This window comes from Opisthocomus hoazin, chromosome 1, assembly GCF_030867145.1.
Source record: "Opisthocomus hoazin isolate bOpiHoa1 chromosome 1, bOpiHoa1.hap1, whole genome shotgun sequence".
Lineage (NCBI taxonomy): Eukaryota > Metazoa > Chordata > Aves > Opisthocomiformes > Opisthocomidae > Opisthocomus > Opisthocomus hoazin.
This window is the reverse complement of record NC_134414.1, coordinates 148,334,163-148,361,063: the sequence shown is the minus strand read 5'-3', so window position 1 is coordinate 148,361,063 and position 26,901 is coordinate 148,334,163. Positions and strand designations below refer to the sequence as shown.

General features: G+C 44.8%; 1 protein-coding gene across 2 annotated transcripts in view; it reads left to right on the top strand.

Annotated features, from left to right (window-relative positions):
* Positions 1-26,828, top strand: part of BCL2L13 (BCL2 like 13) — a 46,181-nt gene extending 19,353 nt beyond the window's left edge. For both annotated transcript variants that reach the window (XM_075440879.1, XM_075440888.1), the window contains exons 5-7: positions 460-529; positions 6,699-6,842; positions 19,886-26,828. In XM_075440879.1, coding sequence (XP_075296994.1) covers positions 460-529; positions 6,699-6,842; positions 19,886-20,701 — 1,030 coding nt within the window. In that variant the 3' untranslated portion in view covers positions 20,702-26,828. The remainder of the gene's footprint in view (positions 1-459; positions 530-6,698; positions 6,843-19,885) is intronic.
* The last annotated feature ends 73 nt before the right edge of the window (positions 26,829-26,901 follow it).

Genomic DNA, 26,901 nt, shown 5'->3' with positions numbered 1-26,901 from the left:
CAACTGTAACATAATGCAGTCAAGCAGCCTGTGTTGGTTCATAGCCTGTATTGTTTATAAAAATTGTGCTCTGCATTGACCTCTTATCTCTCATGTAAATTTCTTACTGGAATTTTTTTAAGTCTTAGATTATAAAAAAATATATGCAAGAGCTTAGAAATTTTGGTAGCATATCGGAGAACCTACTTTTCTAATGTCCTTTAAGTTTCAGACTATCAAATTATTATGAAATTCACTTAATCAACTATATGAAATTGTGTAACTGGGAGAAGGTCTTACCTTCCTGATCCTGTCTGGTGCTGTTATTTTATGTCCTGAAATGTGAGACTTGTTAGCTCTTGAGAATTATTTGCTGTAATACATGTGAAAATATTTTGTTCATTGGAAACTGAGAATTTTATTTTATTCTTGTTCTTTTGTTTCCTTTTATAACTTTCAGTGTTGGTTTAACTTCTGCAGGCCGGTGACATATCAAGAATATCGAGAGCGCACACAAGAGACAGCTGCTCATGCCAGTGGATGGAACAAGGTACCAAATAAGTTGACTTTCACTTGGTATCTCTCATATCTATTTCATGTCCACAGTGTTTTTTACTAGGTAAAAAATGCTTCAGAGAGGAGCGAGAATAAAAAGAACCCACTTGTTTTTAGTATGAAATAACTTTCAGTATGGTAGATGTGGACATAATCTGTAGTTCTTAGAAGATTTAGCCAGAAGTTATCTAGTGGAAGTCTTGGGTCAATCTTCCTTTGTTATAGTAAAATGAAAAGTTAGAGTTGTTGCTTGGCATAAATTTTTTTTTTACAATAATCACTAAACATTTTTAAATCCCCAAGAGAGATTTATTGTTTTATCAGCTTGGTAATGAAATCTGAGACAAATGTTTTCATAGTATTTCTCTACTGTTTCTTTGCTCCCATCTCAGGCTCAAAATATATGTTAAAAAAGTGGAAAAAAACTGTGAAAATAAAAATGGATAGTAATTTTTAGTAAAAATTGTCAACATTTAAATTGTTCAGAAAACATAAGGATGGTGTGCTTACCTGGTTTCAGGAGTCGTTATCTCAAATGAAATGAAGCTTCTTTGTACAACAATATGCAAATCTGTAAATGAACTGAAGTCTCTTTTTAAAATAAAACACAGATCTGTAAACGAACTCTTGTAGTAGTTTTGATGCAGAATGAATAGAATTACTTTTCACAGATTCATCTTTCATTAATCACTCAAATTCATCATCTTAATCACACTCTGATGGGTTCAGTGTGCATCAGAAAAGGAATGAAAGACTGAACTAACAATTTGCAAATTTAATCACAAATGAAGTGTTAGAATTTAGTCTTACAGTTAAAATAGAAAAAGAAATATTTTACCTCACTTTACCTTTTTTTTCAGAAATACTTTTCCCTAACTAGATTTCCCTGCTTGCTGCAGAAACTGAGCATCGAACCAAGGGTGTGGGCACTTTCAAAGCAGTTTATTAAACATTGCTTGACAAGTTAATGCCCAAGGCTCCAGCAATTATAATTGGTGTGTGTGTGCTTTCAGTTTATCATCTTGTGATTCATAGCATTTTAGTTTAAACAGCCATGAAATCTGATTACCGAGAAGGTGGCTTAAGCAAGACATTTTACTTTTCAATTGGTGAAAACTAAAAACAAGTGTAAAACCAGTCATTGTGTCTCAGCTGGCAAGGGAGGAGGTGGATGGAGCTTGTTGGTTGCCTACTGCGTCTCCGTATGCTCTTGGTACGCACCTCTTGAAGATACAGCCCTGGGTAGATGGATCAGCCACGTTTGGGGGTTTATGATTCAGCCTTCATGGCTGCTACGCTTCTGCAGCCCCTGTGGCTGGTGGGTTTTGGCTGCGATTGAGAATATCATCCAGGAGATGTCTTTGCCTACGTGTAACATTTGTTGCTACAAAACTTAGAGTCCACAAGCAAACCGGAATGGAAATTTTGTAGAATAATACAACATCTGTTTGTATTGTTTTCGTGGTAGCTTGATGCTTCAGGAATGCCTAGCATTTCCTTTAATAATACTTGTTTTGAGGAGGTGGAATATAGTTATGTTGGTTTCATTTCCTTCCAAATTCCTTTATCACCTTAATCAGAATCATATTTTATAACAGAAGAGATCGAGGTATCTTTCCTCCAACCTCAAGCTAGCTTAATTTTCACTCTAAAGAAGCAGCTGTTTTAAAAGTAGTTATAAATAGGCATAGTGCTAGGCCTAATTAGCAGGCATACAGCAGCAAAATGAGGCTGTGCTGGCCTCAAGTTTGTGAAAATCTGGAGGATGTATATTTAAATTGACTCTGTTGGGAGAGCTGAAGCTTACTCCCTTTTATGACTAAGTAGTAAGAAAACATACAACTAGCTGAGCAAGTTGAACAGAATAATAAAGCATTCCCTGTTATATGCTCACGGACCTTACATAGCCTACAGTTTCTTGGGTGGAGCAGAAATTGAGGATGCACAGTAGCTGTGGCAGATATTAAAGGGTTAAAAATGTGGAAATGCCTGCTCACAGACAGAATTCTGCGTGATCAAGGCTTGTGGTTTGATCCAGACTAGAAGAAATAAAAGAACTGAAGCTAGTAGATGAAATGTGTTTCCAGTTCCACGTAAGCTGTATGTGTTGTGCTCAGTAGTGGCATCTTGCGCAGTAAGATGTTCTTTTTGTTTTCAGTAGCCTGTGAACTAGTATATAAAATCTGACTGTAAATTTCTGAGCCTCTGCTGTTGTAGGTATGTATTATTGTAGGTATGTATGTATAAAAGCTCCTTCTATTTAATATATTGACTGTCATGCACTCAGAGAGCCACACTGATCCCTTAAAGGCCCAGTATCTCTGTGGCACAAAGCAGGCTCAAAGTAGTCTTTGCAGATCTTCCTTGATGTTAAGTGTATGAGAGACGTGGCATACAGGTAAGCGTGTACTTCTGGGAGGTACTGGATTACCTGGCTGGCTAGCTGGTTGGAGGCTGAGTGTGGACAAAGGCTTGATCTGTCTGGTTTACAATTGGGAAGGTGTCATTCTTTAGTCATACCAGTTTTCAGAGAACCTATTCGTTATACAAGCATGAGCAGAAGGAGGACACCTCTAAATATAGCTGTTATTTTTTCCATTTAAAAATGTGGATCTTTTGCAGAGTGCAATGGTCTGTTTGAACTCCTGAAGAGAGTTGGTTAACTGACTAGGGCATGGGATGTGAAGGAATATTTTCAGTCACTGTAACATGAATATCGATCTGAATGAGGTAATATTGCAGGGTTAACTAATACATGGGAACATCAGTTCTTCCATTAACATCCCACAGAAGCAAGTTTCACCCACAGATATTAGAAGTGCTGGTTCTCAGCAAAAAAAAATTCAGGAAAAGAAATTACTTCATGTATTTCTCAAAGAGGCATTGTGTTGGATTTTGTAAAGAAAAGGAGAAGTCTTCACCTGGTATTTGAAATAAGGCTCTTACTAAACCAAAACAAAACCAAAACCACCTAAAACATAGGGCAAATTATATTTCTGTAATAAAATAAATGTAATAAAAAATGGAAATACTATGCTGTTGAGTTTTTATGCTTTTTGCCTAAAAATGATTATTATATACATACTCCAAAATTCATAGTCCCACTATTGTGCATCAGGTAAAAGGATAAAAAGCACGGATATTGAGAGTCAGCTGAACTGGTAAGTAGCTTAGCAGTCATCTTAATATCCCATTTTTACTGATTAATGGAGCCAGAGAATAATACAACAAAAATGTAAGAAATAATCATGTAAAGAATTGGATGATTTGTGTGTTTATGTAGTCAAAAGGTACACAGAAGTGGCAATTACTCTGGAAATAGCTTGTTCACAGTCCCCGAACTTTCTTTGTAGTATTTTTTTTTCTACTGCATACATTTAAATTTGTAATATTGTACTCTGAGATTGCAACAGTATAATTGACAGAAATCTTTGATTTACCCAATTAGTCAGAAACCTTCTGATAGTAGAGAGAGGTGTTTTTTTAATGATTCGCAAGAGGTTTTCTCCTGCCAACTATTTTCTGGCATGCTGTGCTTGATATTGTGTATGTTTTTCTTCATTCAAAATATAAATAGCCCTTAGCATTCTTTCCCAGGCATGCTGGTGGAGGGAACTGCAGTTGCTTTGAATTGCTAAGGCTGTATTTTTACTTTGGTCTAGTTAAATCTCATCGCCATTCACATAGCTACTCTTCCATACAGAAACCTGTTGTTAACCATTCTGGAAGTACTGTGAAGGGAATTTCTTTCCTGAATGTAGGGATAGTATCATGCAAACCTGTTCCTGTTCCTGCTGGTCTCAAAGGTAGGAGCAGCAATAATTTCAGTGGGAGAGGAAAACCAGGTTGTGTTTGTTGGTCTGCATGGGACTGGATCTGAGAGTTTGAAATTGGTCCTTCGCTCCTGAGGCCTACAGAGGCTTGTTAAATTGGGGAGGAGTGGCTGGATTAGCTATTTGAATTGGCAAAGGAAGAAGGCAACAATCATGTTCGGTATGCCAACATTTGAACTCCCTTCATTTCCTAAGCAGTCTTTTTTTTGCCTTTGTTTTTCTTGCCTTCAGCTTAAAGTAAATGTCAAATATTTTGAGATCTCAATGTTGATGCTGTTGTGGAGTGGGTGTGCCCAAAGCCTCTGAAACATGCCTGGTCTTGACAGCATGCTTTTTTCCCTTTGATCCCAAAAGATTGAAGTTTCTTCTGGTGCTTACCTCACCTTGACCTATTCTTTATGTTTGTGCCCTGTAAGCTTGCACCTCTGCTGCCGCTGAGTTGAGATTAATTACAAGAAACTCAAAAATCCCTAAGGCTTTTAGAATTCAAGCACCATCTCATTCCTAGTTAAGTGGCTGCAGTGTTACCTGTTTGTCCCAGAGGAACAGTACGATAACCTGTCTGCCATTGTATTGGACTCTCAGTTGTTGATCAGCTGGAACATCTTATCAGATTACAGGCATTTTCAAGGCCCCATCTGTTTTCAGTCATCCATCTCAGCGTGACTCCACCATGAATTTAGTACTCTCAAACCCAGCCTGCTTTTCCTATTCATCTTCCTCCAGCTTTGCATCCTAAGGTGCGATATCCTGAAATGGTAATGGAGGATCTTTACAGAAAAGAAAATCAGGCTGGAGGAGGAGGAGACTAGGAAAGGAAGGAGGCGCTTGGGGTTCAGTCTGAGCAGTATTAGTCTGCATCTGCCTTGGGCAGCTGTGAAACAATGTTCTTATTTGCACAGTGAGTAGATGTGCAATGCAGCTGTCACAAACTAAGTGCAGTAAAACTTACAAGTATTTTTCTCTTGTATCATAATAGCACTTTTTTGCATGCTAATGACTTCGTTTCATATGGGTTTCCTGAACTTGGTGAAGTGCTGCAAATAATCTTTGCCCAGAGGGTCACTTGTGTGCTCCAGGAGAATAAATCACACAGAATGGTAGGAGTTGGAAGGGAACTCTGGGGATCATCTGGTCCAACCCTCTGCTGAAGCAGGATCACCTAGAGCAGGCTGCACAGGACTATGTCCAGGTGGGTTTTGAACATCTCCAGAGAAGGAGACTCCACAGACCCTCTGGGCAACCTGTTCCAGGGCTCCGTCACCCTCAGAGGGAAGAAGTTCTTCCTCATGTTCAGACGGAACTTCCTGTGCTTCAGTTTGTGCCCGTTGCCCCTTGTCCTGTCACTGGGCACCACTGGAAAGAGTCTGGCCCCATCCTCTTGATACCCACCCTTAAGATATTTATAAGCTTTTATAAGGTCCCCTCTCAGACTTCTCCGGGCTAAACAAGCCCAGCTCCCTCAGCCTTTCCTGATAGGACAGATGCCCCAGTCCCCTCATCATCCTCGTAGGCCTCCGCTGGACTCTGTCTAAATCTAGAGTTTAAAAGTTCGACTTCATGTTGTTTAGGCAAACAAAAACATAATTTCAGAAGGAGATGTCTAGAACCTTATAATGTAAAGGAGGAGGGTTCACAGAGCACTAAATCTTCCAGAGCAATTCACATTTTGGTTAAGGCTGAGCATTCAGTTAAAGACAAAAGGTTTGGAAGGGGGAATGGGATTAGGAAATGAGGGAGGGAATTCTGTACGTGTTAAATTTGGCATAGGAGGGAGAGTTTTAACGCAGAGAGGGCTTGTGTTTATCAATTTAAACATGTCTGTAATGTTATACTGCTGGCAGGAGTTGTTTGTTTCTGTCCTGTCTGAAAGCCAAGTGAGAGCTTCTGAAGAGACTGTGTACTGCAATCTGTCTATTCAAGGACGTATCTGAGTGTGCTTTTTAAGCACAATTTGGATGCATATCCCTTCAAACTGTTTATAACGTTGCATCTTTCCACTTCTGGGGTAGCAAGTTCTGGACCTGTTCTGCTTCTTTACGTGAAGCTTGTGTTGGAAAAAAATGAGGTTTAAGAAAGCACTGCAGTCCTGTTCTGTGAAACTCTTAAGTTTGGCTGTGGCGTTTCGCTTATCAGATTAAATGCTTCTTTCTTACTGAATTATATTGTGTTTCTGCCTTGTGTCTTCACAAAAATGAAGTGTATAGTGCCTGATATCTTTGGACATGTAGGTTCAGACCTTTCCTGTGGACCACTTGAATTCTTACATTTTACCTACACAGTAGTGTTGATAATGCTTTCTGTACTTATTCACAATTCTTGTTTTTGAAGGTCTTGGTACCCCTGGTTCTGCTACAGCAATTTCTGATGGAGTTAACCAGACGGGGCCAGGAACCACTGAGCGCACTTGTGAACTTTGGGGTGACATATCTAGAAGACTATTCAGCAGACTATATCATTCAACAAGGAGGATGGGTAAGAAGACGATGTTTAATTTTCATACTTTGTTCAAAGCTTATTTCTAAGGGTGATACTAGTCTTAATAGGAGTGAAAGCTAAGAACAGTTGCTAGGGGTAAAGGAGTGCCCCAGACAAAGCAAAAAAAAAAGCAGATCAGGACCATAGAGTTGGAAAGGGATCTTGGGCAGCCATCTATTTCACCTCGCTGCCACCAAGGCAGAACGGACTTTTACCCATTCATTTCTGATGTTGGCATTAAAGACCCCTGTGGTTGGACTCCACAATTTCCTCAGACAGTCTGTTGCAGTTCTTTGCATGCCTGGTTTGATGGATTGCTGTTGAAATTGAAGAGGTTCTCAGCTGTCAATAGCTAGTTTTTGTACACTGGGTGTCAAGGTGTTAATATGTTGCTATATGGTGAGCTTTTGTTTGTATGTTCTTTCCTGTTAATGTACAGACAGAGTGCATTTAGAAGCAAACACCTGTAATGAGATACTGTGCCTGGGAGACTCATCTGTTTAATGTTATCTTCATACTCTGGTGACTGGTGGAAATGGCGTATGGGTTTTTTCCTCTTAAATTTCAGAGGGCTTTTTAGCAGATAAGTAATTGGGGAGCACTTCACACAGAAATGTCAGTAGGTACTAATTTATTTTTATAAGAAGTGATAAAATAGCTAATGCATGTTGGATTTTATAGCTGTATAGGAACATGGATAGAATGAGCAATCAGGATTTCTTTGTGCTGCATTTCCTTGTGGAAATCTTCAATTCATGGTAACCAGTGTTCCTGGGTCATGGCATGCTGAGAAAGTTTCGTTTAAAAATACATCACAGAGGCAGCGGACAGCCAATGAGCTGGGTCTTGAAGGTAGAACTGTGCTAAAGGAGGCTGAGCTTTAGATTACTGGGTTTGGGAAGGATGCTGGATTTGAATGGAATTAATCTGGATTAGTGAAATGGCTCCAGCAAGTTAAATTTATTCTAAAAAGAAAGGCTGTTGAGGAAAACCCAGTGATTAAAACGTGCTAGTACGAAAAATCTCATTCAGAGATGAGATATTTCAGAATTTACCTGAAGTTTTTTTTTTAAGAGCAGTTTGTTCCAGAATTTCTGCACTTCTGCACCTTCCTATATCCTTTCCCTTCCCGGCAATGGTGGGTAATGGTTTTCAAAGCCTTCAGGAGGGATTGTTTGTCTTTAATGGACAGAAACAGTAACAGCATGCAGCCAAATGACCTTAGGTCATTCGATAAAAGCACTCACATTTCAAAGTATTTTCATCACAGGGAAGGTCCTTACTTGCAGCTTTAAGGCAGATGGATGTTAGCGTTATTGTGCTTTTCTGCTTTTTTTTTTTAACCTCAGAAAAGGCTGCGGTCTGTTCTCTAGCCCCTCTTTGAGGCCTGCTATAAACATACTTAAAACAGCGCAAAGCCTCTGAAAACAAGCAGCTTTCCAGCATGGCCTCCATGGGAGGGAGCTGTGCTTTGTGTTTGTGTGACTGTGCATGTACGTACAGATCTGGATAGTCGGTGTTTGATGGGCTACGAGCTTGTCTGTATACCTCCAGTCAGGCGTAAAATCAGACTGACATAAGCGGTACAGCAAACAAGCCAGAGCTATTTTTGAAACAGCAGAAGAGGCGAGGAAGGAGACAAGGTGATGAAAATCCTTTCCAGATGAATTAATGTAGCTGCACTAACCCTTTGTGAGTTGCGCTGGAGATGGAGTTGGGGACCCACCGGGCTTTGTGACATTACTTGGAGGAAGGCAATATATGGTTTTATTGTCTTTTTTTCTTTTTCATGCCCACCGTAATGAAAGTGTTTATTTTTACTGAGTGACATGCTTCTTGGTTTCTTAGGAATTTGTGGGATGGTGTTCTGGGGCTGGCACTGCTGGGAGCAGGGCATGGGGTGGGAGAGAGTGTGTGTTTCCGAGAAGGACCGGGAGGGAGCCGCCTGGCAGGCTGTTAGCCATCAGGCAAATGTTTTGCATTATTTTAAGATAAGCATCTGCCACAGGAGCTCTGTGTGCCGGATCAAGTTGTCAGTAATAGTTTGCTAGAGCCATAAGGGCAATGCATAAACCTGGCAGTCTCCAGTGAATTATGTTGCTGTGACAGGAAGAAGTTCAATTTTTGTGTGTGAAGATAGGTCTTTCTTACAGCTGTTAAGAGCTTACTTAAAACTGATACCAGAAGAGCCTATCTGTTTTTTCATGGATCAGGAGCAGAGAGCTTCACAGGAATCTGCTTTTCAGGGGCAGACCAGAAAAATTCTGTAGTGCCTCTGGTGCTGTCTCTTCGCATGGCACCACGCAATTTGGGATCTTCCTCAATTTTGGGGCTGAAGCCTACCTTTGCTAGGAGGTAAGAAGCCAGGCAAAGGGATCAGCTGAGCCCTTCCTGTGCCCCACTGCATATCTGTGGAGTCAGAATTTTAGAGAGCTGTGTCATCCAGTGAGACCACTTGCTAAGTCATGCTGTGCAGCCACGATGCGGCTGGAAGAGCTGCTGAGGTTCTGCCTGTGTGCAAGACTTCAAGTTGTTTTGTGGGCTCAGGAGGCTTGTAGGTCCTGGAAAGCATCTGGCTGAGGATGGTGGACAACAGTTAACTAGAAGCAAAATGGCTGAAGGGAATAAAGGTTGAGAAATTGCATAGCTGGGCAGTAGATTTCAAGAAACTGGTGTGGCTTGTGAGGAATGGGAAAACTGGGATACTAGAGGTAGAGCCTCTGAGATGAGAAGTCACTTTTGGATTTCTCACCCTAGTCTGTAGAGATGTGGTGATGAGATGATGTGTTGAAGTGAGCGTGTCCCTCCCATTCTCCCTTCAGGCACTAAAATTCAGCTAACTTTTCGTGGTAGGGTGGGACTCGGGTGTAGTGGGTGGGTGGTGGGGGAATGGCTGTCGTATTTTTATGTTGAGATGCGTATAGTATTTTGATCCTGTGATTCTGGCTGTTATGTATGCTGCCGCTCTTCCCCTTGGTCTGTTTTACTGCTTCAGGGAGCAAATCCTCTGAGCAGGGGTGTCTGCAGTGCACTGCAGATTTTGCTTGGGTGCAGCTGTCAACAGAAGTATGATTGAGGAGATGAAATGACTACTCCATTTAGTTTACAATCTCTTAGATTTGCAAGTAGATGCAAGTTGAGCTGGGAGGACTGTGGGAAAGTAAGGAAATCCTGCTTTCTTCTGGTCAGTCTGCCTCTGACTAATTGCAGTGACAGGTTTGGCTGCAGCCCTTGCCTTTACCCTGCTTGACTCTTGAGTTTTAGTATGATTTCTGTTTTGGAGCAAAAAGCATGTTTGGCATTTTAAGTTTTCTGAATAGCCCCGTGTGGGGATACACATTTCTTCCTCCTGACTCTCTGTTTTGAACACAAATGGTCGTGCTAAAGTCTCATTCTCTTATCATTTTGAACCAACTCCCAGCCTAATTCAGCAGTAGCTTCATTCTCCTCTTTCCTGAAGGCAATGTTAGGGCTCAGCAAACTGATGTGCAGTGTACATGCTTTCCCCTCCCCTTTCCTCCTCTCCCCTCCCTTCTCCTTCTCTCCCCTCCCTTCCCTCCTTGTACCTCCCCTCCCTTTTTGCTCTGTCTGGCTTCTCCAGGGCTGAATGCTGCTGCATCAGAAGCAATTCTTGGTCTCCTGGAAAAGTGCACAGTAAGGCCAGTCAGTTGGTAAGGATTTTTTTCCTCTTCCTTTCCCACCCCTCCTCCCAAATAATTTATTTCTTCTCAAGCTCTCTATTCTTTGGCTAAATTTCATCTATCTTGAAATAGTCTGGAAATGTCTGTAAGAAGGAAAAAGTGTAAGACTACGTGGAAGCTATCTGCTTTTTCTTTTTTCTCGAATTCATTCTCATTCGTGTTCCGAGCCCATCTGCTTTTCACTTGTTTCAAAGGGATGAAATAAGTGCATGCAATTGGTGTTTATTGGTAATGAGTTAATAACCTTTGTTCTCTCAGTAAGAGGCTGCTGTTTGTATCTGTGAGCCATAGCTGAAATTGTCTCTGCCTTCCTGGGGTTCCTAGGGTTCTTGTCTTACGATGTTCACATCTGGATTTGAATTTAACTAGTTATTTGCCCATGTTGAAGAGAGTAAAAGTAAATCTACTTGAAATATGCATAGTGTTTACAGTTCCTTATCTCAGCCTTGAAAGAGCTGTTCTCTGTTTCCAGTGTTTTGTCTTTCGCTTTTCTGCCGGTTTTAACATTTTCTTTGCTGGTGGTGATTGAATAATCTATGTATTAGAGCCTGTTAACAATCTGGAGGAGAAAAAGTGTAGAGAGACAGTTGCCATCCTGGGGAAGCGAGGCAGTCAGCTTGCGTTACTGGAGATTAGGATCTCCTTCCGCAGCAGTCCAGGTGTCTGCCTCGAGAATGACAGTGCAGAAATGGAGACGTGCTCCGCTGGAGGAGAGGGAAGTTTACTATGGTAGCGATGCAAGAAAGGGCAGTCTTACTAAAGAACTCCGAGAAAGGAGTTTTCCTTGCAAAATAATTATACTTTACGCTTGTATCATGGACCACAGCAGTGAAACATCTGCTTTTATTTGTATGCAACTTCTTTGATATGATAATAGATTTTTTATCTTTTAGGCACTGTGGCTGAAGGAGGAGGAACTTAAGTGGTCAAGGAGCAAGTAGATCTCCTTTCTTTTTTCCCTTCCAACAACTTCAGATCAGTCTGCCTGAAGAAGTGATCTCTAAATAACTGAATGTACTTAAGGTTTCAGCCTTAGCAGTTTAAATTTAAAGGGTGTTGCTTTGCTGCTGACTCTCTGCAGGTAGTAGAGGTTATGTTGGAGGTCAGGGGAGGTATTAGGATAATGTCTGCAGGCTGTTCTAGCCAAAGCGTTCCTTGAAGGGAGTGAGAACAGTGGCTGCAATATCGGTGTGCTTTGATTAGGTTCACGCGACCTTTGCTCCCCCCCTTGGTTTTTTCCTCAATAAAAAGTACAGTCCTGTTTGTGGACTCTGTTTTTCTTGGCTCCACCTATCTTGACAGTTTCACAAAGATGAATACTACAATAAATACTAAATAAATAAATGCTACTACTATATAAATAATTTTTTTTTTTTTAAATGTACTGTTCTAGATCTGGACATTGTCAGCTACCCCTTGTATAATCCATTTCTCTGAAGGATTAGCGGGGTAACGCTGTCAGATCTGACTCCAGGGTCTGAAGAGGTATGGCGCAGCGGGGCTGTGGCCGGAGGCACAGAGCGCGGTCAGAGCTGCAGCCTGGTCAGCGCGGGCAGGAGTGAAGCTCTCCTGATCCTGGCAGCCGTCTGTGGGCACAGCCTTCGCCTGCTCAGCCCTTGGCACAGGCGGCACTTTACCAGCGCGCGGCTGCTCCTCTGTTACAGCTAGAAATCGTACGACAAGCACATTCCCAGCTCTGGGGAAATGTGTTATTGTGGGAAATTTGCTTATTTCCCCAGACGGAGATCTCTTGGGATCCCTGGACACAGACCAGTTCATCACTCCTTCCCTTTTGTTTTTCAGACACAGGATTTTAAGCACAAATGTATTTGATGGGTTCCTCGAACTTGTATTGTTGCTGTGACGCTGTCGTTGAGAGGAAAGTAATGACAGAACCTAATTTCTCTCTGATAGGTTATGTTACAAGGTAAAGTCAGTACTCTTGCCTAAAAAATTTCCTAGCTGTGTGGAGTGTTCTGAATTTTTTGTCATTGTAAAGGTTGCTCTCCTGGAACGTTTGCGTTTTTCCAGCATTTCCTCCTGTACCTCAGGGTGCTCTTTTTTCTGGGGGGTTTTATGCGGCTCTGTTCAGTTTCAAGGGGGAAGAAAAAATTCAGTGAACACAGATATTTTTTCCCGCAAGGTGGCACTCCTCTCTGGCTTATATATGGAATTTTTGCTTCTATTGGACAAAATCAAGATCTGGGGTGTATGGGTGGCTTGCTGGGCTGTATAGCTTTTTGGGGGGCTTTTTAGCATCTTCAGAGATGAGTTTTGTATGAGTTGCCTATCCACATCATTCCTTTCGTGAACAGACTGAACTGAAACCTGCCTGTTTATACTTCCCTAAGAACTGAACCAGAGGGACCAGTCGAGCTTTTCAGAACACTTAAAACTGAACTAAACCCGAGAAGAATACACACAGTGTCCACAGCAATTAGGCATAGGTCTGCATGTGTCTGGTCTTTTGAGCTTACAGGGCAGGGCTTTCAAAGTCTTTGCTAAGACGTGGTGAATGGTCTGCTGGACACCTTAATGGTGATCTCTTACCAACCATTATCTGTTAAGATCTCCATTACAGCTTCAATGCGTACTACTATTCCTACTGTTTTTGTAGGAAATAAAGTTACTTTCATCTTGAGACATTCACAATTTTGATTTGAATATCTGTTTCCACCAGAAGTGGCTTTACATAAGTCAGGCTGAAATTATTATTTTGGTAAATAAGGATGGTTTTTTTCTTATGTGTAGTCAAAGTTTTTGCTGTTTAGCAAAACTAACTACTATAGTTAGTAAGCCAGCTTGTTTGTATACAGTTAATAACAGATCTATTAGAAAATTATCAAAAATAGTATAGTCATCATGAGAGTCAGTTTCCAAGTTTTGTGGGGTTTTTTTTTGTTATTTTTGCTGTCTCTCAATCATAATTGAAACTTGACGTGTGTTTTTAAGTAGCAATTTCATACTGTATGTTAAAGTTTGGTAGTGTTCTGAATCCACTGCTGAGAATGTTTTTCAGCAAAGTTCAGATTACTGACACTGGACAGCTGAATCCAAACTGATGGGTTCTGCTTATTGGAAGACCTTTCAGATTTTTTTTTTTTTTTCATTATTTTCTTACCTGTTTACAGTTGTCTAGTGTAGCTCACCCTGTAACATAATAGCTATAAGCTATCCTGAGGGCTAGTCTAGCACATTTGTTAGAAATGCTTTCTGTCACGTGTAGAAGGCTGGGGGAAAATTTCCACAGGTCAAACACACAGGTTGAGGACAGTGATTGACTTCTGGAGCTCCTTTTTGAGGTCTGCAAATGCCACTTCAACAGAACTAAGTTGATCTCCTCAAGACTGCCTCAAGAGCTGTGGACCATCCTTGTCGTGTTCTAGACAAGCAGGGAACTATCCCGTTCTCCTCCTCATCGTAACTTGTGCCAACTCTTCCCTCAAGTGGCAGTGGGTGGGATCAGGACCGGCAGGGTGCTGCGCTGAGGGACGTACTCTTGCTTCTCTAGACATAGATGATGTGGTTCTGTGAGTATGCTGGGTGAGGAAAAGCACTCCAAGTTTGCAATTCTCCCATTCCAAATTTTAAAAACAGGAACTCTGATTTTTTTTGTTGTTGTTTTGGTCTGGAGCAGTAGACTATCCGTTTACAATAAACAAAGCAGATAAAGAAAAGCTTACATACATTCCTTATTTACAGTTAAATCTGAAGTGTAGGGCTTATATAAGGCCTCAGGTGATTAAAAATCCTTCCACATGTTCCATGCTGTCCTGAATTAATCTGTCTGTGGGAGCTTTGCTTCTGGGTCACAGCTGTAGATGAATCAAGAGAATTGTCCCAAATGTCATTCAGTTTTCATTGCAGCTGCTTTAAAACAAAAACAACAACAACAAAAAACAAACAAACAAAAAAAAACACCAAAAAAGTGCAAACCTCAGACAAATCAGCACAAAATCCTAGCTTTATCCTCTTGACTTTCTGAATTAACTCTTAATTCAGCTCAAGAAATATTAATCACGTATCCTAAATAATACCTATTACTGTCTGGTTTTTCAATTAAAACTTCATAAGCTTTTAATGAAAAAGTAGTGGAATTACCCATTGACACTCGGTATGTCAGCTTTCCCCGAGGTTTCCCAACCGTGGGTGACCCATCTCTTCAGACTTGGAGAGTTGTGTCCTGAGGCACTGACACAGAAGTTAAATCGTCTGTAAAGACAGAAAGGAACCAGCCAGCGATTATAGGGATTTATAGGGAGCCAGCAACTGGTTTGTAGTTTATATATAACTGATTTATAGGGAGCCAGCAACTGATAACTCTTTTGGGGTCAGTGCAGTCTACGTGAGAAAAGGAACAATAAAGTGCTTGAGCCTCTCAGGCCGTCCCTTCTGCCAAAGGCAGGGTGGGTGTGTAGTGATGGTACTCCTATTAATGAAGTATCTGAAATGTTGAGGATCGCCCATGTTCCGCGTATTACCATCCCTTCATTTCTTTGCCCTCTCCAAAGCAGTTTATCCTGCACGTTACCCTCAGTACGTGCCCAGACCTTATTTGTATTTTGATAGAAGCGTATCTCTAGTGAAAGTGCTCCAGCAAAGCACGTGGCCTTTAAAATATGCCCTGATACGTGGGAATAACTAGAGTAACTAATGCCTTTTCCTTGTGTGTCGATGTTGTGTCCCTATCTGTTAACCTGCTGAGGATGTAGCATCTCATACTGAGCTAAGATCCTTTGCTGGGCCCGGGCAGTTACCGGTCCATGTAGTAGCTGTGGTAGTACTTTGTCTATATTACTTGCTCATTTTTGTCATGGTCCAATCACCTGTGGGTTCTCCCCAAAGAACAACTTTGCTTTTCCTTGTGAGAGTGTCTTGGTTTTGGCTGAGATGATAGAGTTAATTTTCCTCCCAGTATCTGCTGTGTTTTGGATTCAGTACAGGAAGAATGTTGATAACACTGATGTTTTCAGCTGTTGCTGTGAAATCAAGGACTTTTTCCAGTTTCCCATATTCAGCTAACGAGCCGGTGTGCAGGAGCTGGGAGGGAGCACAGCCAGGCAGCCAGCCCAGGCTGGACAGATGCAAATATTCCATACCATGGACATCATGCTCAGTTTGTGAATGGGGGTTGGCTGTGGGGCAGGAATCTTTTCTTTCTTGTTTTCATGGGTTTGAATCTTCTGTTGTCTGGGAGTTCGAACTTTTCCACGAGTTTGGCTTTTTTGGGAAGTTTTGCAAAATTTGCAAAATCCATGATATCTGGGTTCCATGATTACTGCTCGGGGACTGACTGCGAATTGGTCATTAGGTGGTGAGAAAATTATATATTGTTTGTTTTGCATATTCGTTATTATCATTAGTAGTAGTAGCATTATTATTTCCTTTGTTTTAAATAGTCTTTATCTCAACCCAGGAGTTTCCCCTTTTGTCCATCTCTCCTCCCCATCCTGGTGGGGGGGAAGGGGAGGGGTGAGCGAGCGGCTGTCGGGTGCCGAGTTGCCGGCTGCCGGGTTAAACCACGACAGAGAGGAAGGGGAAGAGTTAAGAGTGGTGGATCAGGAATAGAGCAGAAGCAGGGCTGGAGGAATGCACATTGAGCAGTATCAGGATGGCTTAAATTCCCCTGCAGTCTCAGAGGTGCTTGGCTTTCGCCACTGTGCCGTATACGAGTTCAGGGGAATTTAGGCCATCTGAATATGGCCCTAGTTGGTCCTTTTTTAGTTTATTACTGAAGTTTGCTGGTCTCCAGAGCTCAGAAGCCTGTAGAAAGATAGTGTTGTTTTGGAATTTTTTGTCATATGCTTCACTTTGAACCAGTCACAGCAGCATGGGTGCACTTCCAGTGGTGTGCTGAGAGCTGTGACCAGGTGTGTGTGTGTGTGTGTGTCCCTGTTCTTTTTGCTAGCATCAGATCACAGCTGTAGGCTGGTTGGTTGTGATGTGCTGCGGTGGGAAGTCAATTGATTCTGCTTTGTGGGAGGGTAGAGCTGAGCGGAGAGGAGGGTACTGCAGAGCTTCATGAGACTGCAGGTTTTACCCCTAGTCATTTTGTTATGTGAGAACATTTCCTACTTAATCAACATCCAGAGACAAATCCTGATGATGGAAGGAGCAAGTGTGCAGTCTCAGGATGTCCGGGCAGCGGGCTGCCTCTCCACCCTCAGCGCAGGGGAAGCCAGCTGCAGGGACTGACTCCCTGCTGCGCTGCTCTTGGCTCTGCTGGGACAGGACGGGTCGGTGCTGCGTGTGAGCCCGGTTGGTCCTCACGTGCTGTGCGGCAGCCCAGGCCCACACTGCCCAGCGGCTGCTCTCTTGGGATGCGGTAACCTCTGCCTTCACCGAAGTTTCTTGGCACTTCTGTTCCACTGCGCTTAGTTTGCAGTGCTGGTTGCTTCCTCCTAGGCTGTAGAGCTCTGTTTTGTTTCAATGGCCTGAGGTGCATTTGAAAATAGATTTTGTTCTTCTAGTGAAACTTGGCTTTCAAGAGGATACTGGAGTCTTGAATTCTCAGTCGCTGCTCGCAGGGCAGAACTTGGTTTGGATTTGTTGGCGCGTTTGTGGTGTCTGAATACTTACACAAATGTCATGCTTTATTAATTTTTATTTCCTTCTGAATCAAGGCTTTGTGGAGATCGTTAGGTGCTTAGTGGATGGCTTGATCGCTTTTAACCTTCCCCTGAGGGATTCTGCGTACCGTTTCTCTTTAGAGTTTCTGAACTCATTACTGAGTCAGACGATGCCTCCCATATGCAAGCGATTTAAAGGCATTTGTGAAGAACAGTTCCGTTTGAAGTGTTCTGTGAGATTCCCTTGCTCGTGCACAAATATCTCCCAAAGCTCCATGGGCTGAGGAGATGAGATTTAGATCCCACCCCTGCCAAAATACTTTGCGAAATCTTGACGTTCCCAGTGCTGTGCTGTCCTACAGCCTCCACCGTTGCACAAAAGTCTCCAGCAATGGGTCCATCAAGTTTTGCAAAATGGGAAGATGTTCTGGGGGGGGGTGGATGGAGAAACCTCACTCCCATACTCAACTCGGGCTCCACTGGCCCTTTTTCACAAAGTTTATTGATATGGTAATAATTTTAACTGTGAAAGATTGAAGTGCTACTGCCCGTAAGCTGCCCGGCTCGCTCGGGCGCCACTTCAGCGCTTTCGCCAGGGATCCACTCCTGCTTCGGCTGCTCTCGCTGCAGCTGCTGCCGGTGACCAGCAGTGCTGGTGCTGTTTGTCCTGTGCCTGCCAACTTGCTTTTTGGTTTTCTGGTGGTTTTGGGGTTTTTTGTGCCTGTGTAGATGCTTCCCCCTTCTAGGGAAGGTGAGGGGTTGTGGTGTGCCTGGTGTCTCTGTGGAGAGTACCCCGTGTCTGTGGAGAGTCTGAGCCTCTTGTGCTTAGAATCATAGAATAGAATCATAGAGTCATTAAGGTTGGAAAAGACCTCTGAGATCATCAACCCAACCCCACCATGCCTGCTAAACCATGTCCCGAAGTGCCACATAGCTACATGTTTTTTGAACACCTCCAGGGACGGTGACTCCACCACCTCCCTGGGCAGCCTGTGCCAGTGCCTGAGCACTCTTTCAGTGAAGAAATTTTTCCTAATATCCGATCTAAATCTCCCCTGGGGCAACTTGAGGCTGTTCCTTCTGTGAGAGAACAATGCATTGCTGCTGGCCCTGGCCCCACGAGCTCTGGCTGCCGTGGAGTGTGCCTACTCAGAGTTAGAAACCGCTCACTTGCAGGCCCTGAACTCCTTGCATGCTAGGAACTAAGTGATAATTGGGAGTTAGCAAGGCTGAAATGCATTTCCCTTCTGCTCTCTAAGCAGGGCCCTGGTATCCATTCGGCCCTTCGGCCATCAGTGCGAGCAGACGCAGCTGCTGGCCCCACTCCACCCACAGTCACGCTCAAGTGTCTCAGCGGCCCAAACGGGACACTGGTCAGGATTAGAAACAGCTCAGAAAAATAGAGAATGTGTTTGTTTTTAACTTGGATCAGTTCCTGACACAGACCACTGCGTGAATCCATAAAAAGTTGTAGAACAACTGAGGCGGTGTTTTGGAATGGGAAGCCACCGATAGGAGACTGGAGCAGAACCAAACCCCAAATTCACAGGTGTTGGGAAGGGTTTAAAAAGACAGGGACAACTGCAGCTGCCTGGAGTGCTTTAGAACTGTTGCATGCAGAAGGGAGCAGGGAGAAAGAGAACGAATGGATTTTTGATTTTTTTTGTCATGTTATGATGCGACTGAACAGAAAAACTTGGTAACTGAATGAGGAATTTGCAGGGAAAGGGCTCCCCGCACCACAGTACTTGGTAAAATGTTCAAATTATTTTTGTTAGGAGCAAGGGAGTAATTGAATCTTTGTTAATGGTTTCACAGAGTATGGCATAGCAAATCCTGGGGTTCCTCTCTGCCCCTATCTCTTGTTTTTATGTTCTTGGTATCACACCGATCTTAGGTTTTTCTTCTGTGCTTAATTTTTTTCCTTTTGTAGTTTTTCCTTTGAAGCAGATCTCTTCTGTGTTACGTACCCAACAGTCCACGCGTGACTAGAATCAGCAGTGCTGTTCTTTCTGTAAGGAAGGAATCAGTCAGCATTTACACTTGCAGTTTCTCTAACTGGAGCCCACTGTCAAGTTTTTACAGATTTTTCCTAGCGAAACAAAAACAAACAAACCCTGTCAGCAGCATCTTTGGATGTCTGTGCTCGGTTGTTTGTTTTAACTTAAGTTCTGGGGCCGAAGTTATGATGCCAGTCTTGGAAAGTGAACTCATTTAAGAATAGTGATATTGGTGGTTAGTAAATTACTAGAATTAGTATAGACTACAGATTGTTGGTGCAAAGTAGAAATACAGGCTTCAGAGAGCACTGAAGATGTAATAAAATTAATGTAAGAGAAACACTGTTAGTTGAAAATGGACAAGCAATACAGAGCACTTGCACAGAGTGGAAAGGGGAGTGGTGTTCAGCTGGGCTCACGTGCTTGTGGAGTTTTTTCTTTTCGTTTTGCTTCAGTTTGGTTTCAGACTTTGGTATTTTCCTCTGGTTACTAATGCCCACGTGGTACGTTCAGGTGACGTACTCGGCGATGCAGTAACGTCAGGGAAAGGAGGAGCCCACAGCAAAGCTCGTACAAGTGGTTCTGTTCTCTGGAAATGCCAAGTGGGTTTTGTTATCCCTGCTAAAACGTCGGTCAGGCCGCTGCTGCTCCTGCAGAGCCCTCTCTTTCCGCCAGCCCCGCCGAGTTTGCAGGGGTCCTGTTCCTTCCCGTACAGGGGAGGTGGTGCTGAAGCCATCGCTCACGTCTTGTGTCCTCCTTTTCTTTCGCAGGGGACGGTCTTTGCTTTGGACTCCGAAGAGGAGGAGTACCCCGGGCTCATCGCAGAGGACAGCAATGACATCTACATCCTGACCAGTGACAACTCGGGACAGGTGAGCCCGCCGGAGTCCCCCACGGTGACCACATCGTGGCAGTCGGAGAGCCTGCCCGTCTCCCTATCAGCCAGCCAGAGCTGGCACACGGAGAGCCTGCCCGTCTCCCTGGGGCCCGAGTCCTGGCAGCAAGTGGCCATGGATCCTGAAGAAGTCAAAAGCCTGGACAGCAACGGAGGGGGTGAAGAAAGGAGTGAGAACAACTCCTCCAACTCGGATATTGTTCACGTGGAGAAGGAAGAGATACCGGAGGGGATTGAGGAAGCGGTGGTGTCAGCTGTCGCTGCAGAGACCGTGCAGGCAGCGTTGCCAGAAACCCCGGCTTCTTCGCAGGAAGCAAAACCTCAAGCCGACGTTACTGCTGTTGAAAAAGCAAAAGCACATCCCTCCGCACTTCTGCGTACGGAACAGGAGGAAAAGGGAAAAGTGGCTGAAGAGCTTGTTGAACCCGAAATCCCCGTTTTAAGTAAACCTGTCCCAAAGTTAGCCCCATCAGAAGAAAAGGCTGCACCAGAACCTGAGAAAATAATGCCTCCAGGGGAAAAAAAAGTGGGGAAAGAGGGCCGTTCGGAAGAAATCGAAGAGAAATCCTCCGCAGAGGAGAAGCCTATCTTATTGCCGGAAGGGAAATCTATATTGCTGTACGGCGGGGCTGCTGCGGTAGCTATATTAGCTGTAGCAGTCGGAGTAGCGCTGGCGCTTAGGAAAAAGTAACGGAGCTCTCTTGAGGAGGAGGAGGAGGGGGCAGAGAGAAGCGAGCACGATCCAATTTTTGTAGTTGTGTTACCTAAAGGTTGAGCTGCCTGCTGTTTAATTGGACGTTTGAGTAACTTAATGGTGATGGGGTGAGGTCGTTCAATAAGCCTCCAGCTATGGACAATCATGTTTTTAGTAGAATTGGGGCGGGGACTGGTTTTTCGTGATTAAAGTACAGGGGTATTTTTAAAAAAAAAAAAAAAAATAATAAATTCTGCAGATTTAAGAACTTAAGTGCAGGTGCTGAAGAAAGGGGTGCTTGTACTCTAGGAACTGGAACAGAGAATCCCCAGGGGAAGGGGAGAGCCAGCTGCTGACAGCCCCTGGAGTTCCTGGCTTCTCAGACCGGCCGCTATTGCAGCTGTGCTGTCCTGTCACGTCCCGTCGCGCCCCCAAGCCCTCCCGAACGAACGTCAGCCAACCTGAGTCCTGCAGCGAGAGGCTGGTCTCCCCTCTCTCTCGGCTTCCTCTCAGGTACAGCACTGCTCCTCGTAACCTCGCAGGTTGCTCCTAAGCCCCAGTGGGAGAGTGCTTATTCTTACCTCTTCGCTCGCACCGGTTTTGGCCCCTCACATCTACTGGAGCCCCATCCTGTAAAGATGCTGCCTCTCTATAGCTGTGTCATCTCTGAGCGCCTGGTGTTCCTGGGGGAGAGGTGCGGGACCGCGCCGCGGCTGCCCGGGAGGGCGGGAGGGACCCTGCTCTTTGCTGGTTTGAGAATCCATTCGCTCCGCTCCTGCCCAGCCCACTTCGCTGCCAGCTGCGGTTGCCAGAGGCGCAGAATTCCTGCTGGATGCGGCGCCGTCCCGGTCAGTGCTCTGACGCCGGGGTGTATTCAGCAAAGACACAGCAAAGCTACACGAAGTGAGGCCAATGCCTCCTGTGCAGTCCAAAGGCTAAACGCTGTGTCGTCCTGTATCCCGCTGCGCTCTGCATCGTCTTTCCCAGGTTAAGCACAGAGTGTGTGTAGTCCTGACTTGGTCCTGGCTGTGACAGAATCCCAGATCACATAAAGCAATGGATTCTATTGACTGAGCAAAACAGCATTAAACATCTCCTCTATCTGCCTGCTCCTGACCTGACCCGGAGTGTTGTTCACTGCGATTTCTTTTGCGATTCTGAATCTGTAATTGGCTAAACTTACAGGTTCACAAATGATGAGAAAGTAAATCCCTCTCCCTGCAGTCACACCATGTCAGATGTGTGTGACGAGAAAGAAACCTTGTATGTGTAGCCATACGCGTAAGTTACATCGGCACCAACCACAAGTGTTCCTCTTTCAGTGCGCGTCTGTGCGTCTGTCCCTGTCCGTACGGCGGCTCTGTGGGCAGGACCTTAGGCTTTGCAGGCAAAACTACTGACTTGTCTCAGAGGGTTCGTGCTGGCACTGCGGCTTAGGCCAGATGGAGGTAGGTGCAGGGGAACTCAGGATAATGTAAAGATCCAAACGTAAGCTTATGGGAAGCTTACTCTTCATCAAGCACAAAGACAAGGTACTTTATTTCTAAATAACCTTATCTAGAGTACGTCTCCTAATGAGCCTGATTCTTAAGTGATCTGAGACGAGATTTTAGCACATCCTCTGTTTTACGATTTTCTTGCTGCATTTTCCTATCCCACCCGTATCCCAGGATGCTGGGAAGTCCGTAAGAACCTGGCAGATTCTGAGGAATTTTTTTTTGTTTAAGCTTTTCTGAGAATGGAATTTTTAGAAACCTTCTTGGATTTTGAACTCTGTGTGTGTGAAGTTGAATACCGAGAGAAAGGATTGTCATGTATGTGCTGCTGCCGTGGACCGAACTCAGGAGCTCTGGAGTTCTGGACTTTCCTGTTGATGATTGATTGCTCTTTTTCCATGTAGGAAAGGTAGCAGGTTGGCCTTAATAGAAAAAAAAAAAAAAAACCCCAAAAACCAACAACCTTTACTATGTTGCAAAATGGAATTGACTTTTCTTTGCCCTTTCCTGGTGCCCTGCTGGTACTCACTGCTGTGCTGTATGCCCAGAATGGGTCACTGGGACCTCCTCACGCCATGGACTCTCCTGTGTCTGCCTTCCCACCACTGCAGTTCCCTCTCCTGGCCCCTCTCATGGAGTGGAGAGGTGTCTTTATGCTCCTCCTGTCACGGATGTGCACAAACATTTACACTTTTGCCACCGTGTTTATCAACAAGTGACCCAGTCTGTGCGGGTACCTGGTTGTTCCTGTGTGGCAAGGGCTGCTTTACTGCCTGGTACGTCAGAGTAGGTCTGCCCCTCTCCTGCTGCTTTGCTGACGGCTTCCGTGTCCTCTCCGGGCCTGTTCTTGGTGGGAGAAGGGCCGTCCTTAACCCCGTCTGTGTCCTCTCCTTGCTGAAGGTGATGCACCTACGCTTGGGGCATCCCCATCTGTAGCCACACAGCAGGTCACACAGAAGTACCCACAGGCACTGAAGCAGAGATGTGATTTTTTTTTTCCTAGACACCCTGGATAACTTGTGTACAAACTGGGGGGAGGGAGGGTGTCAGGTGTTCTTTCCGCTCTTCTCTGTACGTGGTTGTTTCAGTAGTAGTGTGGGAGACGGGTACAGGACCGACGAGAATAAATCCACGCCAGCCAGGGAAGAAGTCCCCAGCTTGTTGGCACAAGGAGCCCAGTGAGGCGTTAAATAAAAGCGTCTTCTTCCACACAGAGCAGTGAGAAGAAGGTGGCAGCAGTAGTAAGGAGAACAAATGACTTTCGTTAAGCATTTTCATGGTGGGGCGAAAGCCTCGAGTATCTGGTGTGTTGCTACGTTTAATGGAGCATCAGCTGCACCGTGTGTTTTGGTTGCCTGGTCCCTTCTTTCTGTAATTCCCATTTTAGGGTCTTAAAGATTTGACAAGTCAGCAAGAATTTGTACCCTCTCCACCCCCCACGCATTTAGAAAATCTGCCGTGTGCATCTCCTTCCTCGGGGAACACTCCGTTAGCACAGAAGGTCGGTTAGGGCTTGAGTTCTGCTGCATTTGGGAGTCCTGTGGTCAGAGCTGGGACAGGCCTGTGAAAGTCACTGAAGGGCCAGTACGCTCAAGTGACAGCATTCTCACAGACTTGTGAGACATCTCTGTTACAGCTGTGAAGTAGAACATGGAAGGGCTTCCCCCCCCCCCCTTCAAATATATTAAAGCAATCCTAAACTGCGGGGTCTGATGGCCCTGAACTGTGTGACGCAGCCTCTCTTTAGTGGGTCTGTTCCAGCGGGCAGAGGAAAGGCGGTAGCTATACACTCACAAAAGGGCATACAGAATTACTCTCACTTGTGTTGCTTATCCCCTTCCCAAAAGTGCCTCAATATCTGTCCTCGAGTGGCCTGTACCTTAACAGAGTATCTACCTTAGACCCGTTCTTTCTTCACTTTACCCTTGTCTGCAGCACACCCGAACGCTGAGATGCCAAAATAGCAAAGGACTGGATCGACAAAGGTGTGAAATGCTTAAGGACTTGCAGCAGGTAGCATGCTAAGTCAGGAGCCGTCAAGGACAAGGCTTTCAAGATAAGGTGCGACTTAAATTTCAGCTGTTGCTTAACTCCAGGCTCTGCTCACTTGGGCGCTGTGGCTGGGAGCTGGGCAAGGCCTGTCTTCAGCAAACATTCTAGAGCAGGCTGGGAGCAGAGACCGAGACCCAGCATCCCTCTGTGGCATAAACCCCACCTGCGGACACAGAGCCACGTCTGCCCGCTGCAGCCATGTGTTGGGCGAGGGCCTGGCGGGCTCCTGCCTCCCGCGGCCCTGGAGCTGCGGGAGAGCCAGGCTGTGGGGCTGCAGTTGGCACAGCAGGGCTGAGCTGCTCAGCTGGGGCAAAAGTGGAATGTTACTGGGCACTTGGAGGGGCAGCTTGAGAACTTCAGCTTCGGTTCTCGTCGGGCTAGGTCGCTGCTGAGTCGGGGTTCTCGGGGTGGCAACATGGCTGCTGAAAAACACTGATTTTTGACTTAGAGGTAAAATATGAGGTCTGGCCCCGTGGAACAAGCTAGACAAGAAAGCAACACTTCTGCAGCCTTCTGCCTATTCAGAGGTGACTCACGAAGCAGCTGCCTGCTCCAGGTACTTACCTGTCTGACCAGAAGCTCCTCGCACAGAGCCAGACGATGCAGTGGAAGCATGGTCTCTGTTTGGAATTGCACCTGGTTTTGGACACTGGTTTATCTTCTGGCTGGAGGTGAAGTGCCTGTTGCGGTGTTTGCAGTTGGTTGTTTCTTTCCTAACCTGCCTTGTAGAGGGCAAATCACTACTACAAGAATCCATCCTTGCTGTTGCTGAGGGCTTGATTTTTTTTTTTTTTTATCCTGGGTGGAGGGCTCTGTCTGGGCATCTGCAGCTCCAGGGATGCTTCTGTGCCGAGTGCTCTTGCATAAGGCAGGTTCCGTTGCCAGACTCCTGTTTCCTTCCTGTTCGCGCAGCTCTGATCACAGGCAGGCTAACACTTTGGACTGTATTTTTAAGCTAATCAACGCTTCCTAATGGTCACAAATGAAAAATTTACTTAGTACTAAACAAGCAAGGTTCTGAAGTTTGGTCTTTTTTCATTTTAATGAGAGCAGCAGACAAAATAATCTGAGGCCATAAGCCTTCCCTACATTTAATTTCTGCTACAGTGGTACGGCAGTACTAGTAAAGCCTAGTAAGGTAGATGTTGCTATTCTGGCAAAAAAAGACATAGAATTGCTTTTGGCAGCATAGTCTCTCATTCAGTGAACCAGCGCAAGCTCACGCTACAGCATTTGAGGGTGTAATTGCTAGATTATTGAAATGGGGGGGGGGAATGGAGGGGTGAGCACAGCCCCAGCTGCCATGCCTAGGTCTTCAGTAGAATGTCTCACTCCAGGCATGAGACATACTGAAGGGCAACTCATCCGTGTGCCTCTTCTCCAACAGGAGCAGCGCTACTCCAGTAGGTTACACAGCAGGAGAAAGCGTCCTAGCGAAACAGAGAGTGGTGAGGCACATTATCTCCTGTACCTGTTGAAGGCAGAAGCTGTGCATGACTCTGATTTGGCTTGGTCTGCTTAATTTCAGCACTAGGAAGGCGACAAGACCAGTACACCTTTGACTCCATGGGTGTGCTTCAAAGTGCAAGCTCTGTATTGCTGTTAAAAGCTAAGGGGGGGGAGCAGATTTATAAGCTTTAAGCCACTGCTGCTTGATGGGGCCCGGTGGAGCCACTGGCGTCTGCTGAAGTGAGCCCTCCTGCCTCAGGTACTCTGGAACAAGAGCTGCACCAGCGTGGCAGGGGTCAGCTGTAGCATTACCCATACACCCAGCAGAACCGCTACAGCGCTCTGCTCCACCTCCTCACGTTAAATAACTTTAGCAGTTTGTTTCCCCTCCTCGGAGCTGACCCTCTCTCGGTCTCTTAGGTAGGCTGACTTGCTTCCGCCTAGCTGGAGGTCCCTGGTTATGCTGTAGAAGCAGGGGAGCTGCAGTTAAGCTTCCAGGGGAAGCTGCTTTTGATCTCTTTGCAGTATCTGCAGGGGAGGGAAGGAACACCATGGACTGGGACAGAACGAGCTGCAGAGGATGCGACCTACTGCTGTACTTTCAGGGGGTCTCTCCCCATTTTAAACTCGGATTATAAGCTTTTATTCAAGTGTAAAGCTAAAACCCACTCAGACCAAAAGAAAGCCACTTGATTTGTTAAGTAGCAAAGACTAATGGGACTGACTGAAGCGTGCAGGTTATGGGCTGTCTAGGCTGCTTTCTGCTGGGTATAAGCAGACGGTGACAGAGTTGCAGGGATTTTGGATTCTGTTCTCGAGAGGCCTGCCTGGGGGAAGAGACCCTGACTGGCCCTCAAGTCACCCATTACCCAAGGAACTGGTCATATTGTTCCTTTTAATATGCAAGTGCAGCCCTCTTAGGGAAAACTGTCTAAAGCTTCTTGTGCCATTTGGTTGATAAAAGTGTTTCCACCTTTAGAAGAAAAGTTCTTTCCAGCTGCATTGTTCTAGATTCAGTTGAAGTGAAGGGGGATGTACATTTTCTTTTTCCCTCTGCTAATGGGACACTGCTGTAAGACCATGCCCCCAGGTTGCACTTTAATAAATGGTACAGTTTTCAAAAACAATGTGTAAACTACTTCTGTGCTTTTTTTTCCCCTCCCTGTTCTAGCATAGGCACAAAAACGAGAAAAAAAGAAA